Here is a 17,387-nt window from a genome sequence, read left to right on the forward strand (position 1 = left end):
GGCCTTGAGGTTCAGGTGGAGCAAACAGTTGTGATCTTGCAAATATCAGGTCCATGAGGGGAGGGAGCAGCAATGGCACTGCTACTAACAGATCCAGTAGCATGCCAAACCAGTTTGGTGCAGCCAAGCAGTAGCTATAAGAATAACCCTTGCTTTGTCTCTCTTGACTTTCAGAAGGACCTTGTGTATCAAAGGAATAGAAGGAAATGCATAGAATAGGAGCACTGTCCATGGAAGTAAGAAGGCATCTATAAGTGAGCCTGGTGTGTGACCACGCAGGGAGCAAAACTGCTGACATTTCCTGTTCTGCTGGACTCCGAACAGATCTACAAGAGGAAACCCCTGTGTCTTAAGGATGAACCTAGCTACATCAGGGTGAAGGGACCATTCATGGTGAGAAAAGAAAGACCTGCTGAGGTGATCTGCCAGAGTGTTCTGGGCTCCAAGAAGGTGAGATGCTTTGAGGTGGATGGAGTGCTTCGTGCAGAAGTCCCACAGGCCTCTTGTCATTGTGTGAACAAGCGTGCCCCTCCCTGCTGGCTGATGTAAAACATGGCTGCTGCGTTGTCCATGAGCACTTGCACTACTTTGCCTGCAATCTGGGGTAGAAACACTTGCACGCTAGGCAGACTGCTCTGAGCAATTGACATTTATATGTAATGGGAGCTCGTCCTAGGACCACAGGCCCCGAGTCCTGAAGTGTTGAAGGTGAGCCTCCCAACTAGAGTGAACGCATCCAAGATTAGAAATACTGATTGCTGAGGAGTGACAAAGGGAATATCCTCCCTCACCGATCGGGGATGCCTCCATCAGTCGAGGGAAATGAGGATCGGGGTGGGAACTGTAAGCACCAAGTCCAAGTGATGGCGGCTCAGTGAGTACACTAAGGCCAGCCAAGCTTGAAGGGGTCCAAGGTATAATTTTGCATGTTGTATCACATAAGTGCATGTGGCCATGTGACCTAAAAGTTTGAGGCAGAAACAGACTGTCATGACATGTGGGCCTTGACCTTCAATATCACAGCCGACATTCTCAGGAAGTGAGCCTCTGGGAGGAAGGCTCTGGCCCAGGTAGAACCGAGCACAGCAACGAGAGTCGACTTTTGCTAATTTATCAATAGGACCAGGGCTCAGAAGGTAGCTTGGACCAGATAAATGCTGGCTCTCACCTGGGCCTTGGACTGGCCCTTGATTAGCCAGTCATTGAGGTAAGGGTAGACTCGAACACCTGGCCTTCTGAGTAAGGCCGCCGCCATCGCCATACATATTGTAAAAACACTGCCAACAGGCCAAACAGGAGGACAGTAAATTGGTAGTGGGTCTGGTTTACAATGGATCCGAGAAACCTTCTGTGGCCCTGGAAAATGGAGATGTGGAAATAGGTGTCTTTCAAGTCGAGAGCAGTATACCCATCTCCTGGATCCAGGGAGGGAATAATGGAGGCCAGGGAGACCATGCAGAACCTCAGTTTCTTGAGATAACTGTGGAGGTGATGCAGGTCTAGGATGGGTCAAAGATCCCCTTTGGCCTTCGGGACCAGGAAATATCAGCAGGAGTAAAACCCTATCCCTCTCAAGTTCTGAGGCACCTGCCCCACAGCCCCTACCCGAAGGAGGGCTTACACCTCCAGGACTAGAAGTTGCTCATGAGAAGGGTCACTGAAGAGGGACGGAGCAGGGGTGGCAGAGAAGGGCGGAAGAAAGTTAAAGGGAATAACTTTCCTCCACCATACTCGGCACCCAACAGTCCGAGGTGACGAAGGACCATGCCAGGCTAAAGTAGGAAAGACGGTCTGAGAAAACAAAAAGGGGGGCAGAATCCAGTATTGGAAACTGATATAATGTCCTCAGGTGCCCCTTCAAAAGTTCTGCTTGGGGCATGCTAGATATCTGTGCAAGCCCAGTAATGAGGCTGAGGTGGAAGGGGGTTGCCTGTGCTTATAATCCCTGCTGCATTTCTTAAACAGGTGTTGGCATGGTGATGGAGACAAAAAGATAACCGTTTGCTGAGGCCTGAAATGCTTCCTTGAAAGTCCGAGGGTATCATAGAGTCAAAGGAATGGAAGGGACCTTGAGAGGTTATCTAGTCCAGTCCCCTTCACTCATGCAGGACTAAGTATTATCTAGACCATCCCTGACAGGTGTGTAAAAATCTCCAATGATGGAGATTCCACAATCTCTCTGGGCAATTTATTCCAGTGTTTACGCGCCCTCCCCTCCCCGACAGTTAGGAAGTTTTTCCTAATGTACAACCTAAACCGCCCTTGCTGCAATTTAAGCCCATTGCTTCTTGTCCTATGCTCAGAGGTTAAGGAGAACAATTTTTTCCATCCTCCTTGTAACAACCTTTTATTTACTTGAAAACTGATATGTCCCCTCTCAGTCTTGTCTTCTTCTGACTAAACGCAATTTTTTCAATCTTCCCTCATAAGTCATGGTTTCCAGACCTTGAATTTTTTTTTTTTTAATTTTGCTCTTCTCTGGACTTTCTCCAATTTGTCTACATCTTTCCTGAAATGCGCACCCAGAACAGGACACAATACTCCAGTTGAGGCTTAATCGACATGGAGTAGAGCAAAAAAATTACTTCTTGTGTCTTGCTTACAAATACTCCTGCTAATACATCTTAGAATGATGTTTGTTTTTTTTCCTCAGTGTTACACTGTTGACTCATATTTAACTTGTGATCCACGATGGCCCCCAGATTCCTTTCTGCAGTACACCTTCCTAAGCAGTCATTTCCCATTTTGTATGATGGGAACTGATTGTTCCTTCCTAAGTGGAATATTTTGCATTTGTCCTTATTGAATTTCATCCTATTTACTTCAGACCATTTCTCCAGTTTCTCCAGATGATTTTGAATTTTAAATCCTCCAAAGCACTTGCAACCTCTCCCAGCTTGTTATCATCCACAAACTTTATAATGTACTGTCTATGCCATTATCTAAATCATTGATGAAGACATTGAATAGAGCTGGATGCAGGACTGATCCCTGCAAGACCCCACTTGATATGCCCTTCTCTGGAAATGGTTTTTCAATCAGTTATGCACCCATCTTATAGTAGCTCCATCTAGGCTGTATTTCCCTAGTTTGTTTATAAGACGGTCATTCGAGACAATATTAAAAGCCTTACTAAAGTCAAGATATACCACATCTACTGCTCCCTCTCTATCCACAAGGCTTGTTACTCTGTCAAAGAAAGCTGCTAGGTTGGTTTGACACAATTTGTTGCTGACTAATCCATGATGACTGTTACTTATCACTTTATTATCTTCTAGGTGTTTGCAAACTGATAGCTTAATTATTTGCTCCATTATCTTTCTGGGTACTGAAGTTAAGCTGATAGAGGTCTAGCGACCTGAGGGTGGCCCTGTAATCTTTCAGTCCATGTAGTTTTGCATCCATCTAGTAGGACAAGAGGGAAATTCCCTCAAACGGAAGGTCCTGATTGACCTGCTTAACCTCCGGAGGCAGTCTCAAGGATTGGAGCCAGGAGTATCTTCTCATGACCACCGCTGATGCCAACCTTTTGTTAGGGCATCTAGGGCAGCCTAGAGGGAGGCCCTGGCTATGGTCTTTCTTTCCTCCACCAGACCAGAGAATTCCTGTCTGGACTCCTGGGGCAGCGAGTTCTTGAATTCTGACATGGAGTCCCATATGTTATAATCATGCCTCCCAAGCAAGGCCTGCTGGTTGAAGATGTGGGGCTGCAACCCACCAGGAGAATAAATCTTTTTACCAAACAGATTCAGCTTCTTTGAGTCCTTTGGCTTGGGGGACGCACCTTGCAGCCCTTGCCTGTCTCTTTTGTTGGCCGCTCCAACCACAAGAGACCCGGGAAGGGGATGGGAATAGAAGTATTTATACCCTTTGGTGGGAACATCACACTTTTTCTCTGCTCTTTTTGAAGTAGGGGCCAGAGAAGATATGGTCTGCCACAGGGACCTGACTGGACACATAAGGGCCTTGTTGAGGGGATAGGACCACCTTTGATGGGGCTGCTGCAAGTAAGATGTTGCTCAAGCTGCGTGAGGACTCTTCAAGCATCTGCACTTCCAGCACTAGGTTAGAAGTCACACTTTTCAATAGCTCCTGGTGAGCTCTAAAGTCATCCTACGGCACCGAGCTGCTCAGCCCCGACACAGCTTCGTCTGGGGAGGAGGAGGCGGTGATAGCAGTGGCCTGCACTGGCAGGGGGCCTTCCTCCTCCCCTTCTGCACCAACCACATCACACAGCTCCAAGTCCTGAGTATCAGTACCCGGCTCGATACCAGAGTCCAGGTCGGGTGCCGGATGGTGCAGCGGAAGGCCCCTTCTCTTGGACACCCCCCCCTCCCCCAAGTATGAACAGCTGGAACTCCAGGGAGTCCAAAAAGGCCATTGGACCTGCACAGACCACCTAGCCAGGTGCCTGGGAGGGCACCCGCACCAGGATCTGACGGGACATAGATTGGGTACTGGTAACGGCACCTTGGTTGGGTATACGACTCCACCTCCGACTCTGAGGACGAGTCAGTTTGGGTGGGACCGGTACCCCTTGCTTCTGCTGGCCAGTGCTGATGGTCTAGGGAACAGTGCCAGAGCGGGGAAGTCTTTGCTGACATCAGCAGAGTCAGTTTCCCTCTGGTTGGTACCAGAGGGTTCGGTGTCAGATGGTCTTACACTGGACTCAATGGCACCTGCAAGCAAGGCGGAGTCAACGGTGCCACTTGTGGAGCAGGGGTAGAAGAGTGGCCCAACACAGGTTGCACTCCACTGCACTCCCCGTGTTTATCCTTCCTCGGCTCTGGGAAGTGCCTCCTCTCAGACTGTTGCTTTTTGTGCTTCTTCCTTGGCACCAATGAAAGGGAAAGGTGCCGAGAAACCCATGCTGCCAGAGTAGTATTCAGTGCCGAATCTGACCAGCTTTGCTCCAAAGCCCATCTGAGTGCAGCTTCCATCAGGATGGACCTTAGCCTAGCCTCCCTGTTCTTTTTTGTATGACATTTGAACTAGCAGCAGATCTGGCAACACTCTCACATATGAGCCTCCCCCAGACACTTCAGACAGCTGGAGTGCGGGTCGCTCACCAGAATGAGCTTGCCACAGAAGGCAAAGAGTTCGAAGCCGAGAGCATGTGCCTCAAAACAACTGGGGGGAGGGGGTCTAAAAATATACACTACTATGAAAAAAATAAACTGAATCTAACTAAACAAGCAAAGAAAAGAGGAAATAACAGAACCACTAGATGAACGCCTTGCCAAAGCAAGAAGAGTTGTTCCAGCGACCATCACAGGCAGTAAGAAGGAACTGAGAGGGTGCGGGGTTGCCCAAGCCCCTTATACCAATGCATGAGCACATGGCACCAGAGAGCCAGCCTGATGGATACCACTGAGGTAAAAATCTCCAGTGACTGTGCACGCGGCACGCACACACCTAACATGGAATGGACATGAGCAAGCACTCGAAGAAGAAATATCCATTATAATTCAACACCAACTGATTATATAACCAGTTTTAAAACAGGCTCTGCACTAGGCAAGTCAGGTTAATTCTTATATCACCTTCTACTGGAACATGCATAAAATAATGAAAATGGCTTCACCGGCAAATGAGTAATAGGTAGTAAATATCCTGGGGGCAAAACCTCAATGCAGATGTAGATCTTGTAAGCGCAAAGAATATAAAAATTACATCATTTCTTTTCCCAAAATTTCAACAGATTCTTTGAAGTGCTGTTCTCTATGTAAATTAGAACTATATCTTGGGGCCTAAATGTTGTTACCAGACATGACTGCTTAATGTCAATAATATAAACAAAGACTGGATCTGGTCATGGCAGTCTCCTAGGCTTGAACCAAGATATTTCACACACAACAGGATGACAGTGGACATCCAGACTTTTGGCTTGCTATGTCCATAGGCTATATTTGGAGTGTAGTGTCATCTTTTAGAATATTTTTATGAACCGCAATCCTCTTCACATATTAGTACGCCTTATGAAATGAGTCCCAATAAGCATTCCGGTCTCTTATCTTTCTGGAAGACTTAATTGCAAATGCTCCTCATAATGCCCAGATATGGAAATAATCATGAAAACAGTTAAAAAAAAAAAATCAATGAAAATCTGTATCTACAGATCATTAAAAAAGACCAAAAGCTATATGTTGGAGCTTGTGGTGTCTGCTGTGCAACTCATGGACTGCAGAAGAGTTCAACAGATTGTGGGAACAGCTGGATGTATTTCATATAGACAAAGAGAAGCTGAGGCATTTAAATCATCTCACAAAAATGATCGTAAATGGTAGAAAATATTTTATATCATGAGCCCTAAAGTAGCTAGTATGTTGTGCAGAAAGATATTGGGTGACAGTAAATCGCAGTGAACAACTAGTAATTGAAGATGTTACATAACAGCATAGGTTGGGAATTCATTCATTAACATATGGACTTTGTAGACTCAGAAAGAACAGTGAGTCTGTGAATTGATCAACCCTAAAACAAATGAGAACGACATTTATACACAACATATATAAACAAATTCTGTGGATACAAATGTAGGTAGAAAACATCAAGAATAATTCTTCTAACACATGTTTGGACACCGAACATCCGGTCTGGTTACAAAACCTGTTTTCAGTCCCACAGCCTGGTCGATGCAAGTAGACCCTTGCATGGCTAAAATATCAAAGTACTTTTTCAAACTGGCCTAAAACATGAAATGTTCCCTCCTAGATACACAGTATGAAATCAGATCAGTGCATCAACTACATGCCATTAACCAAAAAAGTCCACCACCTAGGCTTGCACCTGAAAGTAGGCAGAATTAGAGCAGACTCAGATACGAACTCTGGTTTTCAAAAGCAGGTACTATGGACAGAAAGTGCACTCTATCCTGATTTTTAAAGACATTAACTGAACACTATACAACACATGTAGTAAGAGAGACAAAGCTTATGTCAATATCTAATATTTAAGAAATGGTTTCCAAAATCAGGCAAGAGTTCTTAGAATGCCCACATGCATCCGACGAAGTGGGCATTCACCCACGAAAGCTTATGCTCCAATACATCTGTTAGTCTTAAAGATGCCACAGGACTCTCTGTTGCAGAGTTCTTAGTGTTCATGATTCCAGATCTGCCACTTTTCAAACGGTAAGCAAATGCCTTTTCATCATTAACTGACAACTCCAGCACACTGTGTGGTTGAAGTAATAAGGAGTTTATTTAAAGATTAGCTAAGACCATTGTTGTCTTTACTGCACTGAATTGAATGCTTACAAAACTAAGATAAATTGTATTAGGTAGAGCATAGCTTTTTGATGTCATCATTTGAAAAGCAAGTCCTTCTGAAGTGTCATTGTTCAGGAGAGAAGTACCACTTTACAAGGGTAAAAGACGAATGCATTAGCCTACTGCACCACATAGCCCTCCAGAACTTATAACTTGAAAGGCTACATACTCAACTGATTTGTGTTTTGAAACAGTGTTTCAGTTTACCTGCACCTGTTTATTTTACTCTCTTCACACTTAGGGCTTTGTCAACTACATATTATTTTCAACACTTTCAACTTTTAACTTATTCCAATATCACCAGTGTTTTTCATCTGAAAGGCCCCTTCAAAGTTCCAGAAGACACTAAAATTAGAGTATTAGTAAAACACGGCACCTTGTAAACAAGCAGATGAATAGACAGAAATATTGGTAGCTAAAATGACAGATATCCAGAACATCTCTCAATCCCTAGTAAAGCTAAACTCATGATTAAAATATTTATTATATTTAAAACTTCATGTACCTGGTCGCTTTGATCCCATTCTCCTTGTTGTTTGAGAGATGGGATTCCCCAGATGGTCAGTTTTCCTGAGAAGTGGATAGCTGCCAGAAGAGTTCCATCTGGAGAAAGGCTCATCTTGAAAACTCCATCCTGCCCAACCAATTTAATAAAGAGTGTAAAAAGAAAAGTAAGACTCTCAGTAAGAATAGGCTAAATTCAGTTCAGCAATACAGAGTAGCTTTTCCCTTTATTTTAGGGCCACAATTTTTTATTTGTATGGGGGTTTTAAATTACAAATATCTAGCATACAGTAAAATTGAAATATATACTATATTTCATTTTTTAAATGTAAGTAAAAGAATATAAAAAGTTTAGTAATACATGTAGAAAGTATTCTACCTACCTGTATTACTGGACACCTTCATTTGTTAATTTCAGGACCAAAATGGTCAAAATATTGTAGTCTTTTGACTACAGTGAGCATGCAAGAGGGGGAAGAGACCGTTCTTTGATTGGTGTTTGGTGGATTAGAGCTAGGATAGGGCAGATAAAAAAACTCTCTTTTTTTTCCCCAATCAAAATAATCTTATTTTATCAGATATTTTAATTTAAATTAAATACACTTTTCTTTTTAAAAAACCTTTTTCAATATTAAATTTGAAATTATGACAGCCTATGTTAAAGCCTAAAAATCTACTATAATCTATTAAAATCATTTAAATTACATAAAAATAATAATATTCAAGCAGTACATGTTTGCTGCCGAAGTTAGAGCAAAGTTAAACCACTGAAATAGTGGGAAATCGCTGGCTAAGCACCCTGAACTAGAGAATTTGCTGAAGTGCTAAACCAGTTCTTGACAGCAGTAGCTTTTTCTGCAGGTACAGAGAGAATATTCTCTTCATTTCAGTTTATTCAACTAGTTCAGTTCAAGGACAAGTTAATTCAAAACTGAGAACCAATTAGGAGTTGAAAAAGAGGAAAGCTTGTTTTTCTCTTCCAAGTTATGAATAAAAATGAAGTATGAGAGAATGAGATCTTCCAGTTTTAAAAACTTGAAAGACATTGTTACCAGAAATCATCAATTCAATTCACTAACTACAACAGAGAACACTCCATTTGTTTAATAAATCAGTTAATTTTAAATACAAAACACATTTTGATAAACTTTTTTTTCCTTATGTATCCTGCACAGTTAGGTGTTTTTAACTAAAAAAATTTAAATGCTGTTTTGGGGCATTTTTACTTGATTTCCATCCAAATGCAGCTTGACTAGTCACGACTAAAAAATTAATGTTAATCATCCTGTAAATAAGTAATGTGTCATTCACCATTTTCGAACATAAAACTATAAAAATTAAGGATGTGAATAAATATATGTTAAGCCATATAATTGCTTAAATAAATGTGTATAGATTAAACGGCAGAAAACTTCATTAAGATTGCCCAATTCATTAAGATTGCTCATGCCCTTCCAGAATATCAAGATCAGCAAAACTCAAACTTTTCAGAACCAGAAAATACAGAGTTAAGGTAACACAACCCCTGAAGCTAGCAATGGTCACTGGGAATTATCTGCAGGCACTCCAGCTACATAAGGAAGTACTTCTTCACACAACACACAGTCAACTTGTGAAACTCATTGCCAGGCATTTTGTGAAGGCCAAAACTGTAACTGGGTTCACAAAAGAATTAGATAAAGTCATGGAGGTCCATCAATGACTATTAGCCAGGGACACAACTCTATGGTCCAGGTGTCCCTAAGCCTCTGACTGCCAGAAGCTGGGAGTGGATGTCAGGGGATGGATCACTCGATAAAATGCCGTTCTGTTCTCTTCATCTGCAGAATCTGGCACCAGCCACTGTGGGCTACAAGGACCATTGGTGTGACCAAGTAAGGCCATTCTTAAAAGTATGCTTACGGCAGAAATTGTCTTTCATAACCTTAAACTATGGACATGACTGGCTACATACGATCGAAATTTTAAGTCTAGTTTCTAAAGATGGTCAAGAAGCTATAATTTTGAAATTTCATATGCAAAAAAGTTTCCTTTCATTTTAGACTAGCTTCCATCTTATCTCAAACTATTTAAAATTTACATTTTGTTCACTTAGACAATGAAAACTGGCTTATCGGTTTTACTTTCCGTTCTTATACATTATGTGTTTGGCTTGCAAATACTGAATAGGATTCTTTAAACCTAAAATGATAGCAAGCTTTTGTTAAAAGTGATGACAAACAACAACCACCTAAAATTTTGTACCTAAACTACCTAATGGTGTCTGATTAAATAGTAGATTTCCACTCTTACGAAACAATTGGCATGAGAGTAGTAATATTACTGCCTGGTGCTTTCTATTTCCCTTTGCTGAAAGTTGCAAAGCTATGAAATGCACTCTCCTTTTTAGTTTATAAATCAAGATTTGTTCACAGAAGAGAAAGATGGTTATGAAACTCAATGGAACTGTAAAATAAAAAACCCTACCCGCTAGGCTGAGAGCCTTTCTTGTAGGTCATCATGACCGAACATTAAGAGAGGCCTCTCTGAAAGTCAATACATAACTCAGCAATCAGTGCAACTGCTGCTCCTTTGGATGGCCATCATACACATCACACACCTCCAAATCTAGCCTCTCAAAAGATTAATGTACCCTTAGGCAAGGCAAGTTCTGCTACCCCAGTAAACATTTCACTACTCTTAGGGCAACTTCAGAACAAAATATAGAAAGCTCCAGTAGGCTGGCATACCACATTTAAGATTTGTCATCTAAGTTGAGAACAGCAGGCTCCACAGGCAAGTCCTCGCTGAGCCTTGGCAACAGTATTAAATAGCTTTTTCTATCCCCCATAAATCACAATAAAATTATACCTCAGGTATTTAAGATACAATTCCTGAAATGGTATTAACACTTTTGAAGATGAGTGAACAACAATTGTAACCTTTACTCTTTTAAAATTTAGTGCTGGCAAGAGCAGTAAAATTAAAGTTTTGTTCAATTCAATACTAGTCTTTCAATAAAAACTTACTTGAGCTTCTTTTATATATATAAAATCTACTTCTGTTTCATATTTTCCATTCCTTAATTTAAAGGCTGAAATACCAGCCCAGGAAATGCTGCTATTCAGGGGTCAGTATTAACTTGCCAACTCCCAGACAAGAGGAAAGTGCTAGGAAGCAGCCAAGCATTTCTTTCCTCAGGGCAGACAAACACCTTTCCATCCTCTTGCAAGCCCTTTCAGCCAATCTGACTGTGACAATGACTGACCAGCTAAGCTTCAGGTGTTGGCCAGAGAAAATTCCATGAAGAAGCATTTAAAAGATGGGGGGGGGGAAGCTTAAGATGAATGTAAATATAGGACCATCTTAAATTGGTAACAATCAAGTTACCTAGGGGAGAAATTAATAAGGTGGACTAGAATGTCTACCTTTTCGGTGCCCTACCATGTAATGGAATTCATAACCCCTGAGTAAGGTGCCCAGATATGGGGACAGTTAGGCACTTAAGAATGGTATTCACAAAAGCCACCATGCTAGGCAGAGAGCCACCTAAGCTAGCCAATAAGAGATGCCAAGGAGGGAATCCTGCCCTTCAAAGGGACTTAGGCACTTAAGTCCAGGCCAAAAGAAAGCACCTTTCTATACTCAGGATTCACAGCCATAAACCCTCTACTGGAGGTGCCTAAGGCAGATTAGTGTTTTTCACAAAAAAAAGGATGTGGAGGGTTCAAATCCCTCCTCTGCCTGATGTGGAGAAGGGACTTGAGTCTCCAATCACCCTAGTGAGCATCACTGGGATATGGAGTCACTCTTAAATATTCATTAGGCTAGAAAGAGTATGTATTTATAGACAGAGAGGCCTGCTCCTAAATATCGTATGACCCAGTTGGAGAGGTTACAAGAACTTTGAAGGACAGGATTAGAATTTGAAATGATCTTGATAAATTAGAGAATGTTTGAAATCAACAAGACGAAATATAATAAAGACAAATGAAAACTACTACACTTAGGAAGAAAACAATTGAATGCATAAATAAAAAATGCAGAATAACTGATTAGGCAGCAGTACTGCTGAAAAGGATCTCAGAGTTATAGGGGATCATAAATTGAATATGAGTCAATGTGATACTGTTGCTAAAAAGGCAAATATTATTATGGAATGTGTTAACAGGGGTGCTGGATGTAAGACAGATAAAGTAATTGTTTCACTCTACTCAGCACTGGTGAGGCCTCAGGTGAAGTACTGTGCCCAGTTTAGGCACATTTAAGAAAAATGTGGACAAATTGGAAAGAGTCCAGAGAAAAGGAACAAAAAAGGCATGCAATTTGAAAAACATGACCTGTGAGGAAAAAAGGGGCATATTTAGTCTAGAGAAAAGTAGTATTGCAATATTTTAAGGGTTGTTATAAAAAGGACAGAAACTGATTGTTCTCCATGTCCACTGAGGGTAGGACAAGAAGTAATTGGCTTAATCTGCAGCAAGGGAGATTTAAGTTTGATATCAGAATAACTGTCCTTTATAGTTAGAAAGTGTAAGTACTGGAAAAGACAGTTACCTTTTTTCGTAACTCGTGTTCTTAGGAGATGTGTTGCTCATATCCATTCCATTGTAGGTGTGTGTGTGCTCGCCACATGCACCGGTGCCCTCAGTGGTATCCGTAGGGAACCGGCCTTGGCACCCTCTGGAGTGGCATGTGTATGCCAGAGTATAAGGGGAGCTGCCAGCTCCCCTCATCCCCAGTTCCTTCTTGCCAAAAACTCCGACAGTGGGGAAGGAGGGTGGGTCATGGAATGGACATTAGCAACACATCTCTATTGTAGATGACTCCCAGGCGGTACAGTTCAACATACAGGATGTGGACTGTAGGTTCCTTGCGTTACAGCCAAAAATACTCTAGTACAAATCTATAAATCTATTATAATAAAACAATCAAACCCGTAAGAAAAGATATATAAGCGAGTAAGCAGGCTAGCCCTAGGGGCTACAATCACATCCCCTCTTAGTTGTCTCTTTTCCAAGCTGAGAAGTCCCAGTCTTATTAATCATTCCGTTCCATACCCCTAATCATTTTTGTTGCCATTTCTGAACCTTTTCCAATTCCAATATATGTTTTTTGAGATGGGGAGACCACATCTGCATGCAATATTCAAGATGTGGGCATACCCTGGAGTTATATAGAGGCAATATGATATTTTCGGTCTTATTATCTTTCCCTTTCTTAATGATTCCCAACATTCTGTTAACTTTTCTACTGCCACTGCACATTGAGTGGATGTTTCCAGAGAACTATCCACAATGACTCCAAGATCTCTTTCTTGAGTGTTAACAGCTAATTTAGACCTCATAATTTTATATGTATAGTTGGGACTATGTTTTCCAATGTGCATTACTTTGCATTTATCAACATTGAATTTCATCTGCCATTTTTTTGCGATCCTTTTGTAGCTCTTCGCAGTCTGCTTGCACATATCAGCAAAGACTTTCTGCACCTGCCACCTTGGGTAACAAGTTTCACTTAGGATAAAGCAGTAAATCACTGGATCTGTTTCAGTTATAAAATATACTGAAAGTCATCAGGTCTCTATGAGCAGGACTGATGACGCCAGGTAATATATGAAACGAGTAAATAAAGTGAAGTGAAACCAAATCAGTGACAGAGCAACAGTCTGCCAACAAAACAAAGTCCCCAAGAAAGCAATTTGATAACTCATGCAGTTAACTGATTTAAAGCTAAATACTACTATTGCATTAGAGAGTGTTTTCAGCAAAGAATTCTAAACAGGTTAATTTTTAATCTATCTAAATTAAGTTAACTTCAAGTCAATTAAATTCCTCGTTCATGTAAACCCAAGTGAATCTAGTGTTAAGGAGGAACGTATTACCTGTTCTGTTCTTTGTTTGCTGTAAAATCTGAAATTCATAATCCTTAATAATCCACTTCTCTTTGCCTGTTAAAACAGGAGTGTATCACACACTTTAAGATTAAAGACAGTCTTTGATTTATGCAGTAAAAATTCAATCGAATCCAGTGAGTAATGAAACAATCAAGAAAGAATACATTATTTTGCAACATTCTCTCAGCTTTATGAAAATTTTAAAATATTCATAAGAATTATTTTAATATTCATGTATTAAAATATCACTTCATGTAAATGTTGCAACAGGTTAAATTTGCTTATTAATTACTTGGACTATGTATGAGTGTTTCCATGAAAAAGCACCACCAGCTTGCCACTAAATTATGCCATGCTTGAACATTTAATACATATTGCCAAGTATACACATTAGAACTTTTCACATTCTAAAATGTAAATTGGTTTACTGTATTAAGCTAAATTGCTACAAGCTAATTAAGACATTAATTTCAGTGTACCCATGTAGAGCACATCAATATAACTACAGCGAGTTTTATTATGCCAGTGCAAGTTTTGTGTATGCTACAGCCCTAAAAAGAGGGTTACAATTAGGCTTATTTCAAACTGGGCTATAAAAGGCTAAAATATTTTCAAAATATACAGGTGAAAAATAACCTGATCCATGACTGGGCTCCTAACTGCTCTGCAATACCTGTAATAAATAGTTTTAAGATAACAAATGAAAGCTTTGATGAGACTATTTTTTATAAAACCACGTTGACATTAATTATATTCCTGCCTTTTAATTCTTTATCAACTGAATCCTGTGTCAGCTTTTCCATTATTTGCTTGGGATTGATTTCAGGCTGACCAGCCTACAGTTGACCAACTCATCCTGATTGAATACTGGCACAACAGTATCTCAAATACGGAAAAATGCTATGGTTCGGGAAAAGAGAGCAAGCTACATAAAGTTTCTCTTTATGTAACCAGTGTAACTATAATATTCTTCCAACAGCAAAATGAGGACTCCAAAGCTACTTACTGTCCCAGTATCATCTTCATAACTAGTGACTTGTTTATAATGGGGGAATCCGGAAAGAACTCTCCAAGCAGATATTCCACGACTAGTTGCTTTAGATACTCCATCTTCATCTGTTTCACAGCCACCCACAAGCAAAAGCCTATAAACACAAATACTTTTATTATTGAATGCAGGTTTTGGTTTGCCTACTGCAGGAGTCCAAATATATATTTCGTAATTCCATTAAACAGGAGCATAATAGCTTTACCTGAAATGAATAAAACCATGCATTAAAATAGCATCGAAAAGCCCCAACTAAGGTTAACCCTACACTACACAGTTAACCTGGGATCTTTTACCCAGGTTTTAGCCTTAACCTTCCCCTACCATGCACACAAAAAAACAAAGTCTGACTTGGGTTTGGAGGCACTTTAAAACAGGGCCAGCTTACTTGGCTGGGGGTAATGGTTAGAATCTAGGTTTCACTTTAACTCTGGCTGGAACCCGCTCATTTTGCAGTAATGACACAAGCTAAATCACAGGAGTGAAGTGAGGACCCAAGCAAAATGGGTAGTGCTGGTAGTCCTCCTACCCCCAATTCCCTAATTCAAGTGCCCGCCCCTCAATTCCCCCCAAAGGACCGACAAGTTCTCCCTCGATTGATAGGGAAAAAATCTAAAGCATCTCATCACAAAGAACCATGGGATATGGACGCAGTGTAGGCCTGAGACCTCATCAACCCCCTCTCTCCTCCCATATTAAACAAGCCTTGGATGAAACTCAGGGAGTTCACCACTAAAATTGTAAAAAGGAACATTCTGCTGTTGATAAAGCACCCCCAGTCAGGAATGTCCCTGTAGGGAGCCAGGGTGGCTTCCCTCCGAACCTGAGGGTAAAGTGCCTTTCCCTCAGCCTGAGTGGGCAGGGCCAGCCCAAGCTCGCTCCACCCCCCGGAAGGGGAGGGGTGGAACAGGAAGTATAAAGGGCGGGGCCCTTAGCTCAGTTAGAGCAGCACCAGGGAGGGAGGCAGACACAGACCGCGGGCTGCTCCCTTCAGAGCCTGCTGCCACACCAGGGGAGGCCCTGGACCCGTGGAAACCTCACCTGGAGGACGGACTGGGGCTGCCAGGACTGCCTGCTGCCGAGTACCCAGAGGAACTGGAGGAGCCGGAGGGGGAGCGGGAGCTGCCAGCAGCCGAGTACCCCGACGCACTCACGGGACCAGAGGGATTCGGGCGAGCAATCGGGTAGGAAGTAGCCCAGGGACAGAGCTGCACAGTGGTGAGTCTATGTAGCGGGACGACCCCGCTGACCCAGTGGTGGGACCCTCGTTCTGCCACTGTCAGGGCCCTGGGCTGGAGCGCAGTGGTGTACGGTGGGCCTGCGTTCCCCTACCCGGCAGAGCCACGCCGGGACCTTTGCCGGCGCTCCCCTGCCTGAGGGGCGCGCTACTGACCTTTGCCGGCGCTCCCCTGCCTGAGGGGCGCGCTACTGACCTTTGCCGGCGCTCCCCTGCCTGAGGGGCGCGCTACTGACTCTGGCTGGCGGCCGCCCCGCCGCTAATTCCCCGCTGACGGAGGCGTGACCCAGGCCGGCCAGTGACCTCGTAGCTCCCCACCGCCCCCTAGCGGGTAGGTGGGCCGACGCCGATCACAGTCCCTAATGAGAGTTATAACCACCAAGGTTGTAAAGACGCTGGGAAATTAGGGAGGATACATAAAGAGACTCAACAAATGGTAAATGCTCTGACCAGCATTTAATGCTGACCATCTGTACAAATAGAGAAGGCCACAATTAAGTTACAATTTGGGTATGGAAGATAAAATGTAAAGAACTTGGGCAGGAAGGAGGACGCACAGGTGCCAGTGCCTAACTGGTTAAAATTTTGTTATTTTCAAGCGTGGGATAATGTGACAGGTTTAGTAAATTTGAAGGAGGTAGCTAATTTTACCTATATAATGTAAATTAAAAACAATACTCTTTGGGAAGCATTTCCGGACTGCAGTTCAACATCAAGCTGATGGAATTCTGACCCCTTTGCATGACCGTGACGTGCAGCAGCATCGCCAGGAACCCCCAGATGAATGAATCCTGACTGGCCCTGGGTGAAATCTGTCTGTATATTGGGAGTGGTGAGCATAAGAGATTTGCTTGGTATATATATTCTGTGTGTGTTGCTAATACATAGCTGTTTAGAGCACTGGTAAAAGGTTCTGCAGACCTGTAAAGCCCTGAGCCCCAAGGGAAAGCGCGAGTACTTAAATTGACCACGTTTCTTCCGGAGCCCCGTGGATAAGGATAGGTGCCTTACACCCTGAGCCCTTGGAAAGGACAGGGTGAGGGGTGCCTAAATTGATTGGGTCACGCCTTGAGCCCTTGGTAGGGTATAGGCGGGGTGCCCTAAACTGAGCGGGTAACACCAGGCACACAGGCAAGTGCAGAAACCATGAGGACGCAATAACAGGTAAGGCTATACAGCTGGGACACTCCCACCCAGGTTGAGTAAACCGAGGTGCCAATCACTGAGGTTATCTGTGCAGTGTAGACATAGCCTAAGACTGGAATCCCACTGTGTTTGGTGCTGTACCTAGAAGCAGGAAGAAATGGTCATTTCCCCAAAGGAAGTATTACTATATTATCCGCATTTTACAGAAAGGAAATGGAAAGACAGATATTGTCTTAAGCATGTGCTTAACTTTAAGTTATGATTATTCTCATTTAATTCAAGGAAGTCTTTGCAGGAACAGGGCCT

At 42.5% G+C, this 17,387-nt stretch overlaps 1 protein-coding gene across 2 annotated transcripts in view; it reads right to left on the bottom strand.

Moving 5' to 3' along the window:
• Positions 1-17,387, bottom strand: part of NBAS (NBAS subunit of NRZ tethering complex) — a 356,127-nt gene that overhangs the window by 300,069 nt on the left and 38,671 nt on the right. For both annotated transcript variants that reach the window (XM_054023471.1, XM_054023470.1), the window contains exons 10-12: positions 14,657-14,795; positions 13,639-13,704; positions 7,777-7,905 (exon numbers count right to left, since the gene is read on the bottom strand). In XM_054023471.1, the coding sequence (XP_053879446.1) occupies positions 7,777-7,905; positions 13,639-13,704; positions 14,657-14,795 (334 nt within the window). The remainder of the gene's footprint in view (positions 1-7,776; positions 7,906-13,638; positions 13,705-14,656; positions 14,796-17,387) is intronic.

Source organism: Malaclemys terrapin, chromosome 3 (genome assembly GCF_027887155.1).
Source record: "Malaclemys terrapin pileata isolate rMalTer1 chromosome 3, rMalTer1.hap1, whole genome shotgun sequence".
NCBI lineage: Eukaryota > Metazoa > Chordata > Testudines > Emydidae > Malaclemys > Malaclemys terrapin.